Source organism: Polyodon spathula, chromosome 26, assembly GCF_017654505.1.
Source record: "Polyodon spathula isolate WHYD16114869_AA chromosome 26, ASM1765450v1, whole genome shotgun sequence".
Taxonomy (NCBI): domain Eukaryota; kingdom Metazoa; phylum Chordata; class Actinopteri; order Acipenseriformes; family Polyodontidae; genus Polyodon; species Polyodon spathula.
In genome coordinates, this window is record NC_054559.1 from 18,417,876 (window position 1) to 18,430,775 (window position 12,900).

General features: G+C 49.4%; 1 protein-coding gene across 3 annotated transcripts in view; it reads left to right on the forward strand.

Moving 5' to 3' along the window:
- The window catches only part of LOC121300811 (fibrillin-2-like), a 55,318-nt gene that overhangs the window by 38,214 nt on the left and 4,204 nt on the right, over positions 1-12,900 (forward strand). For 2 of the 3 annotated variants that reach the window (XM_041229690.1, XM_041229691.1), the window contains exons 30-59: positions 201-326; positions 575-700; positions 1,040-1,162; positions 1,678-1,800; positions 2,150-2,275; positions 2,535-2,657; positions 3,491-3,613; positions 4,003-4,164; positions 4,473-4,541; positions 4,970-5,095; positions 5,554-5,679; positions 6,010-6,159; positions 6,405-6,476; positions 6,570-6,695; positions 7,062-7,187; positions 7,282-7,407; positions 7,576-7,692; positions 8,180-8,308; positions 8,426-8,545; positions 8,988-9,113; positions 9,284-9,433; positions 9,620-9,685; positions 10,260-10,385; positions 10,817-10,936; positions 11,041-11,163; positions 11,271-11,402; positions 11,811-11,936; positions 12,038-12,244; positions 12,506-12,631; positions 12,715-12,837. In XM_041229690.1, coding sequence (XP_041085624.1) covers positions 201-326; positions 575-700; positions 1,040-1,162; positions 1,678-1,800; positions 2,150-2,275; positions 2,535-2,657; positions 3,491-3,613; positions 4,003-4,164; positions 4,473-4,541; positions 4,970-5,095; positions 5,554-5,679; positions 6,010-6,159; positions 6,405-6,476; positions 6,570-6,695; positions 7,062-7,187; positions 7,282-7,407; positions 7,576-7,692; positions 8,180-8,308; positions 8,426-8,545; positions 8,988-9,113; positions 9,284-9,433; positions 9,620-9,685; positions 10,260-10,385; positions 10,817-10,936; positions 11,041-11,163; positions 11,271-11,402; positions 11,811-11,936; positions 12,038-12,244; positions 12,506-12,631; positions 12,715-12,837 — 3,744 coding nt within the window. The remainder of the gene's footprint in view (positions 1-200; positions 327-574; positions 701-1,039; positions 1,163-1,677; positions 1,801-2,149; positions 2,276-2,534; positions 2,658-3,490; positions 3,614-4,002; positions 4,165-4,472; positions 4,542-4,969; positions 5,096-5,553; positions 5,680-6,009; positions 6,160-6,404; positions 6,477-6,569; positions 6,696-7,061; positions 7,188-7,281; positions 7,408-7,575; positions 7,693-8,179; positions 8,309-8,425; positions 8,546-8,987; positions 9,114-9,283; positions 9,434-9,619; positions 9,686-10,259; positions 10,386-10,816; positions 10,937-11,040; positions 11,164-11,270; positions 11,403-11,810; positions 11,937-12,037; positions 12,245-12,505; positions 12,632-12,714; positions 12,838-12,900) is intronic. The other variant, XM_041229692.1, reaches the window with a different exon arrangement.

The window sequence follows — 12,900 nt, forward strand, 5'->3', positions numbered from 1 at the left end:
GAGACGAGAAGTTCTACATGCAAGGAAATGCGAGACAGACTTCACCTTGCCTCCCTGCAAGCGTATGATTTGTTGCAGTTGTTTGACAGTGACAGTGAGCTCTACATGATTGGTGGAAAGTAGACCTCCCTATGTTCCTCTGACCTGACCCCGCTGTGCGCCCCCTGCTGTCTCTAAAGCATCATTACTTTTTGCTGCAGACATCGATGAGTGCGAGGATAACCCTGACATCTGTGACGGGGGCCAGTGCACCAACATCCCCGGGGAGTACCGCTGCCTCTGCTTCGATGGGTTCATGTCGTCCATGGACATGCGGACCTGTATCGGTAAGCATTGCCCTGTCCACTCTGCTGCACAGCAATACCACGGATCCCATCACCTTATTGTACATTGCTGTGTCCCTTACTATAATATAAACACCCCTGCATCTTACTATACCAGAGTCTCCAACTCTCCCACGATCCAAACCATCTATACTTCTCTGTAACAAAATAACGACTGTATCTAGTTCAAATCTCTTCCGAAATTGCCAGAATAGGGCTGAACTGACTGACTTTTCAATGGGCTTCCCCAGATGTGAACGAGTGCGACCTGAACCCCAACATCTGTCTCCATGGCGACTGCGAGAACACCAAGGGCTCCTTCATCTGTCACTGCCAGCTGGGCTACTTTGTGAAGAAGGGAACAACGGGGTGCACAGGTATGGGGCATGCATGGGCACACCACCTTGCAGTTACTGCTGCACTATCACGGGTTCAAGGCATTGCAGCTAGCAGAAGCAGGAAACAGCTGCTGCATTACCCTTGCACATTAACATCAGATAAATCAGGGTAAAAATCACGAGGTAGGCATTACCTACTGTAATGCTGGACTGATGAAGGCGCTGGAATGATTGTCTGCTTGAAGTAGTTTTAAGTTTTGCCTTAGAATCCTCAATGTTAGCCTAGTCTGTGCTGAATTTATTATAACATACTCCTTCTGCTCTGCGCTGGCTGGAAAAATAGCGAAACTGATTGCAGTGTCTGTGTTTCCGTTTCAGATATCGATGAGTGTGAGATCGGAGCGCACAATTGCGACATGCACGCCGCGTGTGTGAACGTGCCAGGGAGCTTCAAGTGTCGGTGTCGCGATGGCTGGGTAGGGGATGGGCTCAAGTGTGTGGGTAAGTGAGGTGGTGGAAATCAGAATACCTGAGTGGGGAAGCAATGGGGTGGAAAGATACAGCTATGGCCAAAATATTTGCATCACCGTAGAATTTTAGGATTGCGACATAGACCTCTTATTTAACATCATGTAATCAAAGAAACTACAAAGTGATATCGCAAAAAGTCTGCCGGAAGCCACAGTAGTAGTACAGTGTTTCATGATAGATTTTGAAATGTAAAATGTGTGTTTTTTTTCTTTTAAGTATATGGAAAACTATAAAGCGGTATGTAATTCAATATGTTAACTTAATATTATTCAGCAGGATTCATTCGACCGTCGTGAAAATGAGTTCATTCTATAGGGTGATGCTAAACATTTGGCCATAGCTATACCTGTGCACGAAGGTGGGAAAATGATTATTTCATTAGCAGATAGCATACATTCTCTGCAACACCTATTTGTTGCATTAGGGTGGAGGTATTTTTTAGCACTGTGCTAATTTTTAGCGTGATTTTTTGTGTGGTTTTGCAGATGTGGATGAATGCGCCACCGAAGAGCACAACTGTAATGCCAATGCCAACTGCCACAACACCCCTGGCTCCTACCGCTGTGCCTGCAAGGACGGCTTCAGCGGAGACGGCTTCTTCTGCTCAGGTAAGGAGCGCCCCTTACTGGGGGGGGGCAAGGGTGGAACAGCTTTAGGAAATGTAATTACATTTACTGCAGGGATGGAAATAAGACTCCCATTGCATAGCAGTGTGATCCATTCCTGGATTTACTATGAGTTTAGCAAGGCACATCTGAGCTTGTTAACAATACACTGGCTAATCAAGCTAGTAGCAAAGCCTGGAATAGGTGAAACTGCTACGCAATAGGAGTCAATTTCTCATGCAAATGAAATTGCAGTCAAGTTTAAGTACGTTATGTCTTTCTTGTTGTAATTAGACACGTAGCTAAATAGCAACAAATTTTGCTTACTCCCACCCCTCTCCCTCTGCCCCAGACGTGGATGAATGTGCAGACAATGTGAACCTGTGTGAGAACGGGCAGTGCCTGAACGCGCCCGGGGGGTACCGCTGTGAGTGTGAGATGGGCTTCACCCCGACCGAGGACAACAAGGCCTGCCAGGGTGAGTCTCATACAAGCCCTTTCCGGTTTCCGAAACAGAGCAGAGCGTGCTGCAATCATGCCAGGTGCCTGTGCACGAGACACCTGGGAAGCTGCATACTCTTCAAGCCTCTTATCATGTATATCTTGAAAGAGACGGCCTCAATACATTTGTGTTAGTGGCTTCATTTGTTGGGTTGAGGGCTCCATGCTAACAGATGTTGCCCTTCAGTCAACCTGACCTGTCAGTGAATTCCTGCATGTGCTTTCTCCATCCCCAGACATCGACGAGTGCACCTTCCAGAACATCTGCGTGTTCGGCACCTGTCAGAACCTGCCGGCCATGTTCAGATGTATCTGTGACGACGGGTATGAACTGGACCGCAGCGGAGGAAACTGCACAGGTGAGTCCAGACCACCCTTCACTACTCAACACACTAAAAAGAATGCAAAAAACAATCTACTTTAGCGAATGAACGCTTCTTGTCGAATAAGCCGTTTTGTTTATAAGAGCAATCCAGAACTTTCCATTCATATTGCATTCCAAAAGAACAGAACAACAGGATTCCTATTTGCCAGGGGATTCCTCTCACCTGTTACTGGTTTAACTGTCTGTACAATGGTTACACTTTACATTGAACATCCTTCCATGGGACCTCCGTATCTGTGCAATTGATCCCAGATGTCTTAAGGTCTAACGAGGAGGTTTTCCCACATGAATTATTACCCTGTTCTACATCCAGCTGCTCACAGAACATTAAACCCAATAGCAATATTAAAAGATTAGTCATGCTATGCCATTCACCCTCATGCATTATTCCTGTCTTTCTCTATTATTATTATTATTATCCAAAGTGACTTGCTGCAGAGTCACTTACAATAGGACTTCTGGTTTTACAAGGAGGTTAAGTGACTTCCTCAGGGTCACCCACAGTGAGTCAGCGGCTGAGCAGGGATTAGTAGCAGTGACCTCCTGGTATCAAGTCCTTTTCTTTAACCACTGGACCACCAAGTCTATCCCCTATATTTAGCTTTTTCAGTGCGTATGTATGTTACATACTGACCAGATTTTAATTTGCATGCTCTTACCTTGCAGGTGTTATGCTTGCACTTTAGCAGAATACATTGTGCGAAACATTCAGATTTGTTTTAGGCTATACAGTTAATATACTGCATGGGTGACACTGGTACCCTAACTGTGTTTCTGACTGCCTGTCTCCCTCTTGCTGTGTTTCAGATGTCAATGAATGTGCCGACCCTGTGAACTGCATCAACGGTCTGTGTGTGAACACCCCGGGCAGCTACCTGTGCAACTGCCCCCCGGACTTCGAGCTGAACCCCACCGGGGTGGGCTGTGTTGGTAAGAGCGCCTCTCACTGGAGGGGTTGGGTATTGCAGCACTGACACATCCTTACAGGGCTATGTAAGAGAGATAGGGGGATGAGTTCAGCAAAACTCTGGACTTTCCAATCATTCGAATTAAACATACATTTCAAAATAGTATTTTAAGATTGTCTTTCCTATTACCCAGAAGCTTATTAAAATACCTGCCTAGAAGTCACAGAAGTACAATATACAGAAAAGTAGCAGTGAGGCTGAATTGAACATTATGATATGCTGTTAAGGTATTTCTTGTAACAGGTGTTCTTAGTGAAGCTGCTGGCCGTTAAAAGTGTTCAGTCCTGCAGGGGTTTTGTTTGAATGAGGGTCTAAATGCTAATTCTCTCTCTCTCTCTTTCTCTCTCTCAGACACACGTGTTGGGAATTGCTTCCTGGACACCCTGACGCGAGGTGACGGCGGACTTTCCTGCAGCGCGGAGATCGGTGTTGGGGTCACCCGGGCATCCTGTTGCTGCTCCCTCGGGGGCGCCTGGGGAAACCCCTGTGAACTGTGCCCCCTCGTCAACTCCAGTACGTGCCCACATGTGTGATATACCCTCCACTGTTACAGATCGGATCTATTACACCGTATGCAATGGAATACCTGACTCTCTCCGGCACTGCCACATGTGTTATATACTCTCCATTATCAAATACAGTACCATCCGCATTTCTATAGTGCCTTTCATCACAAGGATCCCAAAGCGCTTCACACAGAAAAAAAATATATATATTTGCAACAGAATGCAACAGAATACTTGACATGCTCTGTTTCTGTGCTGCAGAGTATTGTACAGCACACATTTAAAAGTGATTTAACCCATTCCTCTCCCTTCCAGCGGAGTACAAGACGCTGTGCCCCGGAGGCGAAGGATTCCGCCCCAACCCCATCACTGTCATCTTGGAGGGTGAGTGCTCAGCTCGGGCTCCTGCAATTGGGATTCACAGCTTATTGCTCTGACTGCCATGAGTATTTTACTACAGCAATGGAAAAAGAAAGTAGTGATGTATTTAAACTGATTATCTGACATGTCTGTAAAACAGTATTAAGGGTTGTTGACATCATGGGTGAACTGTCACGGATACTCCCCCAGATCTTGCAGTTTCCATAACTCAAGATGGTTTTACTAGTCACCTCCCTGTTGAACGCTGTCAGCGGAATAGACCATCAAGCTTCCACGGGGGTGTTCACGTGAAAGAAAGAAATGCATTCCCCTGCCTGCTCCCATGCACAGCAAGCACAGCAGCCCTGCTTATTAGAGGGTAAGCTGTGACTAGGAGGGAGAGTCCCTTCCAGTCCTGGGGATTCACAGCTGACCCCACGTTTGTGCCGCAGACATCGACGAGTGCCAGGAGCTGCCAGGCCTGTGCCAGGGAGGGAACTGCGTCAACACCTTTGGCAGCTTCCAGTGCGAGTGCCCGGCCGGCTACCACCTCAACGAGGAAACCCGGATCTGCGAGGGTGAGGGCTGGGGAGAGGGGGTGAGGGACCGGGGGGGAGGGGCTTGGGAAAGGAAAGGCTGTTAGGGGGGACATGGAGGGGGGGGGGGGGGCCCCCCCGATCCCTTTCCCTCAGACATGGGGGCTGGGGAGAGGGGAACTGGGAAGGGGGGCCTGAGGATCTAGAAGAAACTGGAGAGACTAGGGAAGTGGCTGATTGCAGAATGATATTTCGTTATTCTTTTAGACCCTGATTTACACAGTTGTATATATAATCTGTATTGCAGGGCGTAATATACTATTCTGTTCATCATGCGTATTTGAATGTGATTCTGTACCCTGGAAAAGACTGACAGTAGTATGTAGATACCGAGACTCAGTGGGAGTGTTTAGCAGCTTTTAAAACAATAGCTACAGGCACACTGGTCCTTTTCTAGCTGAATATAGTGTTGATGCTTTGGGGACGTTTTGTTTTTGCAGATATTGACGAGTGCACAGTCCACATTGGGATCTGTGGCCCTGGCACCTGTTACAACACGCTGGGCAACTACACCTGCGTCTGCCCTCCGGAATACATGCAGGTCAACGGGGGCAACAACTGCATGGGTACGTAAGGCCATGGGGGCCCTGGACAAAGGGGGGGGGGGGGGCAATATTGGGAGCTAGCATCCAATACTGAAACTACTGCAAAGGGTATTGGGGAGTAGAGTGGGAATCAATTATATAAGTGGGTATTGGAAGGGACAGAGTAAATACGATTGGCGTCTGTCTATTTATCAATGTGCAATGAAGGGGAAGCGTAGGCAGAGGTTGTAGAAGTAAAGATCAGTCAGCTTAGGATTGTAACCATCGGTGTGTCTGTAAACCCGTGTGTGTGGCGGTCCCTGACGGAGGTCTCTCTCTCTCTCTCTCTCTCTCTGTCTCCGTGTCTTGCAGACATGAGAAAGAGCGTGTGCTACCGTAACTTCAACGACACGTGTGAGAACGAGCTCTCCTTCAACATGACCAAGAAGATGTGCTGCTGCTCCTACAACGTGGGCAAAGCATGGAACAAGCCCTGCGAGTCCTGCCCCACCCCCGCCACCTGTAAGTGACAGGAACCATGAGAGTCACGCTAGCTAGCCACCGACCCTCCTTCCAAGTTCCAGCCTATTGCCTTCCCCGTCAGCAAACAGTACACAACTTGGCATAGACATCTATGCCACGCTTAAGAATCTAGGGTCATGGTGACCCTTTCCTGTACTGCCACCTATATTGTGTTAACCCCAGTATGGGATCATTATACAGATGTTCTCTGCCTCTTCTCTAACCCTGCCTCTGTTTGTTTGCAGCCGAGTACCAGCTTCTCTGTGGGAACCAGGCTCCAGGCTTTATCATTGACATCCACACTGGAAAACCAATTGGTAAGTCACAGCAGTGGTATTGATTTAAAAAATATATATTCTTACACTTTTTTAAAATGATGACTGATGTTGTTTTCTCGGGTGCCGCTACAGATATTGACGAGTGCCGTGAGATCCCTGGAATCTGTGCCAACGGCGTGTGCATCAATCAGATTGGCAGCTTCCGCTGCGAGTGTCCCATGGGCTTCAGCTACAACAACATCCTGCTCGTCTGCGAAGGTGAGGCTCGGCGCCTGGGACGCGGGGTCGGATTGGAGCCCTCGAGATTTTCCATTTAGCCAGGACCTCTGCTTAACCCTCAGGCAGGCCTGAATTGTTTTTGCGGAGCTGAAGAATGCGAAATTAAGTTAGATAATTAAAAAAGGCTGTTCTGAGTACAGGACAGGAGAAATACAAATGTCCCGTCAGTACTTTAAGAACCCAGGATAACAACACAGCTGATATAATATTTTTCTTACTTGGCTTTTTTCACTACAGTACAGAAACCTTGGTCGCTTGTCAACGTTTCTTTCAGTGTTAAGATAAGGTCCAATGAGGCTTTTGAGAGTGGAGCTGCCTGTCCTGACCTGCTCTTTTCCTCTGCAGATATTGACGAGTGTAACAACGGGGACAACTTGTGCCAGCGAAATGCCAACTGCATCAACATCCCTGGGAGCTACCGCTGCGAGTGCTCTCCTGGCTTCAAACTGTCCCCCAGCGGTGCCTGCGTGGGTGAGTGCCAGGGTCTGGACCCCAAATCAAACCCATTCCTCTTTGTCTCTGGGTCTCTGTCTTTAGCCCTCCTGTTCGCTCTCTGTCCCCACAGATCGCAACGAATGTCAGGAGATCCCCAACGCGTGCAGCCATGGCGAGTGCATCGACACGCAGGGCAGTTACAGGTGTCTCTGTCACAACGGCTTCAAGGCCACTGCGGACCAGACCATGTGCATGGGTAAGAGCATAGCGCAGCCGCCAGCAGCCAGCGGTTAGGAGGAGTAATAGGGCAGTGGAGTCGGGCTGGGGTTGGTTCAAGCTGAGTGGTTTGAGAAAGGGAGATAGAGGCTGCAGGGTCTCAATAAGGGAGGTTCTAGTCTGATTGTGTTTCTCTATCCCTCCGCAGATATTGACGAGTGTGACCGGCAGCACTGTGGAAACGGTACCTGTAAGAACACTGTGGGCTCCTACAACTGCCTCTGCTTCCCCGGCTTTGAGCTGACTCACAACAACGACTGCATGGGTACGTAGAGCACTGCATCTAGTGATGCTGCGGATAACAGATACACGCGCTGCTATCACTGAAGAATCTTTATATACATGTATCCATCAATACAGAGCATTGAAATCCAGCGCACAGCTCTCTATCCAAGGATCCAGCAGGGTACTCATCCATTGCTAGAAATACTTCACGAAGAAGAAAAGCAATTGATCAGTTAGCTACAATGTTTCGTTTTCTGCTTCTTCTGACTGCATGCTAGAAATTGGCAGTAAACCCATGTCGTTGTTTAAGTTTGAAAGCTGACTTGCAGATGCATGTTTTAAGAACACTGAGACCCAGACAGTTCTGAGGTAGAGTTGCAATCCTAAACGTGAATGAAAGGCATTGTTATGTATGACCAGGCACAGCAGATCCCACTCATTTATTTTGTTGTGCAAGCTATTTAAATGACACTGCTGTGTGCTGTAAATATGTACTCTGAATAACCGCTGGCCGCTGTCCCTTGCAGATGTGGACGAGTGCACTGCTCTCCTTGGGCAGGTGTGTCGTAACGGGCAGTGCATCAACAACCTGGGCTCCTTCCAGTGCCTGTGCCAAGAGGGCTACGAGCTGACTGCGGACGGCAAGAACTGTGTCGGTACGGCACTCCTTTTTAAGACGAGCACGTCAACCCGGGCCGTTCTCATTCTGGAACTCTCGTGAAGTTCCACACCTGCTTTTCTCATAAGAGATCTTCTCCTGGTTCCCTCTGTAGATATCAACGAGTGCGTCAGCTTCCCCGGGACCTGCTCCCCTGGGACCTGTCAGAACCTGGACGGCTCATTCCGCTGCATCTGCCCCCCTGGGTACGAGGTGCAGAACGACAACTGCAACGGTGAGTGCGCTGCCACACACGCACGTGCACGCACGCGCACGCAGTCTCACTGTGCATGCCGCAGAGCTAGCTTTTTAATTAAAGGGGTTTTTTTCAGTGCAAAGTTACTGCATCCAAAACGCTTGAGTATTAGCGTTGCATTAATTATTTTTTTAGGCTACACAAGGCTTAGACATCTAATGGCATTAGAAACCTCACTAATAATAATATTAATAATAGTCATAGTAATGTTTTTATATTTTGCAGCCTTCTCAGATATATTAATGTTTTCTTGCATGCAAGTTGCTTTAAAGCTTAATCAATTAAGTGTGCTCACCTCGAACGGTCATACATCTTAAACCGTCAGTGATCCATACGATGGCAGTAGCTACAGTGAGTAGACTGGGTGCGAGATGCCCGGACAGGCTGGCTTGCCTGCTAACAGAGCTGTTTTTCTTGGCAGACATCAACGAGTGTGAGGAGGAACCCAATATTTGCCTGTTCGGGTCCTGCACCAACACCCCCGGCAGCTTCCAGTGCATCTGTCAGCCCGGCTTCGTGCTGTCCGACAACGGGCGCCGCTGCTTCGGTGAGTTCCACAACCACACACTCCAACTGCATCATTGCACAGTGCAGAATTTCACATGCACAATGTTCTACAGGCTAAATTTCAATACACCGCGTGGGACTCCACTCTATAGCTCTGCCCGAGTTTGCTAATCCTTCCTCGGTTTGTTTTCCACACTCTTCCCCCTGCAGACACCCGTCAGAGCTTCTGCTTCACTCGATTTGACGCTGGCAAGTGCTCGGTGCCCAAAGCTTTCAACACTACCAAGGACAAGTGCTGCTGCAGCACGATGCCGGGCGAGGGCTGGGGAGACCCCTGCGACCTGTGCCCACAGGAAGGAGGTGAGTGCCCATTCAGGGACCCCCACAGTCAAACCACCTGCTAGGTTCATTTTCAACCTAACAGTACAATACTCCCCCCCGCCCCCCCCCCCGGCCGTGTTTAATAAAATGTTTTAGTGGATTTTAGCTCTCCTAAAAAAGTTTTTCTAAAAAAGTTTCCTTTCTGTTTTTTTTTCTTCCTTTCAGATGCGTTCCATGCCCTTTGCCCATACGGTCACGGAACAATCATTGGCAAAGGAAACACCCGTGAAGGTAGGTACCCTCGGGCACCCTGAGTGTACAGCAGAGAGCCTTGATACGCAACAACAGCAGGCAGCAGCCTTACACACTGGAGACCAGAGGCTGGCATTTTAAGTTCCCATCTGCTATTTCTATAAGGGAGGAAGAAATTAAAATGGCAACCCTGCAAGAGCGGACAGTTACCTTGTATGCAAGAAAGAGTTAGAGCACTGTAGATTGGCCAAATCTGGCTCTTCCACTCCTGGTCTTTGTTCCAACCCTGTTCTAAATTGTTTAATTGAACCAATTAAACCCCCATCCAAACCCTGAAGTAGTTCATTATATCATTTTACCTGTTAAACCTGGAGTGGAGTTGTCTCTGGGATCGTGATTGGACACCCCTGCTGCAGTAGACTTTGTATTAGTTATATCAGAGCAGTTAGCGTGAAGGTGGCAGTAGTCTTGAGATAGTTGTAGAGCCTAGGAATGTTTATACCTTGGGTATGGTGATCTAGCACCGCTCAGTTACACACTCCCCAGGGGTCGGTGAGGGTTTACTGGGGTGAGTGCCCCCCTGACAGAGATCATTGTTTTTGCCCCACTCCAGACGTGAACGAGTGCCTGGATAACCCCGGGATCTGCGTGAACGGGATCTGCATCAACACGGACGGATCCTTCCGCTGCGAGTGTCCCTTCGGATACAGCCTGGACTACACTGGGGTCAACTGCGTCGGTGAGGCTTCCCGTCTGCAAACGGAATAGTTCAGCCTGGAATAGAGACAGGGATCTCTACTGGACAGAAAGATTTTGATTATTCCACTCCCAATTCTGTTTATGCCTGCACTGTTGGAAGCGAGAGGGTTTCAGCTTTGAGGGGCTTTCCAGGTCAAAACTCCTTATATCCGAGAGCTGTTCAAGTTGGCGATTGATCTTGGCCACTGCCACTGACTCAGACATCACATCCAAACGGTCCCCTGACGAGCTCCTTGTAATTGCACAGGCAGCAACAACAGTAACTAGGACAGAAAAGCACACCTCTTGAGGTTGATCTTTGTTTTCTAGTGCGTTACTGATTTGAGCGTGTGTGTGTGTGTGTGTGTGTGTGTGTGTGTGTGTGTGTGTGTGATGCACTGGCGCTTGTCTGACCCCCTCCTCTGCCACCAGACACAGACGAGTGCTCTATCGGTAACCCGTGTGGAAACGGGACCTGCAGCAACGTGGTGGGCGGCTTCGAGTGTGCCTGTGACGAGGGCTTCGAACCCGGGCCCATGATGACCTGCGAGGGTGAGTGCGTTCAGACAGCCGCAGGGTGCAGTCCTGCGCCTCTTCAGCCGTACCGCTGTCCTCCGCCTCTTGCCTCCTGACCCTGCCTGTCTCTCTGTCCGCAGACATCAACGAGTGCTCCCAGAACCCTCTGCTGTGCGCGTTCCGCTGCATCAACACCTTTGGAGGTTACGAGTGCACCTGCCCGGCTGGGTACGTTCTGCGTGACGACAACCGGATGTGCCGAGGTAAGAGGGGCGCTCTGGAGGCCCGTCGGTTAAACGTCTCTTTATCCCAGTCCTGCTTCTCCAGCCTCGCTGCGTGGAGCTCAGTCCCTCTCTCCGTCTCTCCACAGACCAGGACGAGTGCTCCGATGGACTCGATGACTGCGAGTCTCAGGGCATGATGTGCAAGAACCTCATTGGCACCTTCATGTGCATCTGCCCCCCAGGCATGCAGCGCCGACCGGACGGAGAGGGCTGTATGGGTGAGTTGGGGGCACTAGGGAGGGGTGAGGGTGTGGTAGAGGAGGTGTTATGGGGGGTTCAAAAAGGACACACCTTCCTGGGTCATTCTGGTAATTGGCCTCTGTGTGTGTTTTCTCCAGATAGTGTAAAATAGTGTGCATAAGGTTTCTTGTTTGTACATTTTTTGCATTGAGAAAACAAAGAAAGTCATTAAGCCTTGTAGTGCCCGTCTCGAATGGTTACGCATCTTAAAACAGTCAATAATCCGCATGGCAGCAGTAGGTACAGTGGTTAGGCTGGGTGTGAGATGCTCTGGTGTGACAGGTTGGAGTGCCATGCTTTGAGGTCAAGAGATTGGCTACATTACGGAAATGGCTAAGCTTTGTGAACCCTTCCAGAAATCTAACACAAGCTTGTTTTCCTGGCAGATGAGAACGAGTGCCGCACAAAACCGGGCATCTGTAAGAACGGGCGCTGCATCAACGCGGTCGGCAGCTATCGGTGCGACTGCAACGACGGCTTCCAGCCCAGCTCCACGGCCACCGAGTGCATCGGTGAGTACCACTGCCCGTCTGCAGACACTAGAACGCTCCTGGCCAGCGCTTCACTATCACCCGTCCGCCACGTTATGTAACTAATGCAATTGCCTCCCCAGATAACCGCCAGGGTTTCTGCTTCACCGAGATTCTCCAGGTCATGTGCCAGCACTCCTCCACCAACCGCAATGCTGTCACCAAGTCCGAGTGCTGCTGCAACGGGGGCCGCGGCTGGGGGCTGCACTGTGAGATCTGCCCTCTGCCTGGCACTACCCAATACAAGAAGCTGTGCCCTCTGGGGCCAGGCTACACCACCGACGGCAGAGGTAAGAACCACAGATCGGTTTGTTTTTTACCTCTAGTTACTCTACTTGCTGGAATCTTGCAATGACCTGATTTTTAGGAGACACAGCGGTTGCTTGCTTTTGTAACCCCCGTCACCAGGATCTCCGAGCTAGTGAGTTAAAAACAAGTCTGTACAGATAAACAGAAATCAAGGACAGGCTTACTGTGCAGTGCGGTTTTAGTTACAGTATGCTACAATCCAAGTGAACTTGCTCCCACGATCCCTCTCTCTTTTGTTTCAGATATCGATGAGTGCCGCGTGCTTCCCAACCTCTGCAAGAACGGCCAGTGCATCAACACCATTGGTTCCTTCCGCTGCCACTGCAACCTGGGCTACACTACCGACCTCACCAGCACCTCCTGTGTGGGTAAGTAAGGCAGGCTGCCAGGCTTCTCTCTCTCTTACACAGCTCTGGGTCCACGCTTCATTCGCTGGCTCTTTTCATTTCAGACTTGGATGAGTGTGCCCAGTCTCCGAAGCCTTGCAATTTCATCTGTAAGAATAGCGAGGGCAGCTACCAGTGCTCCTGCCCACGAGGGTACGTCATGCAGCCCGACGGCAAGACCTGCAAAGGTAACGAGACCTGAGCCAGCACACCAAGTTATAATCCCCTGGTAGACCATGCAGTTTTTAGAT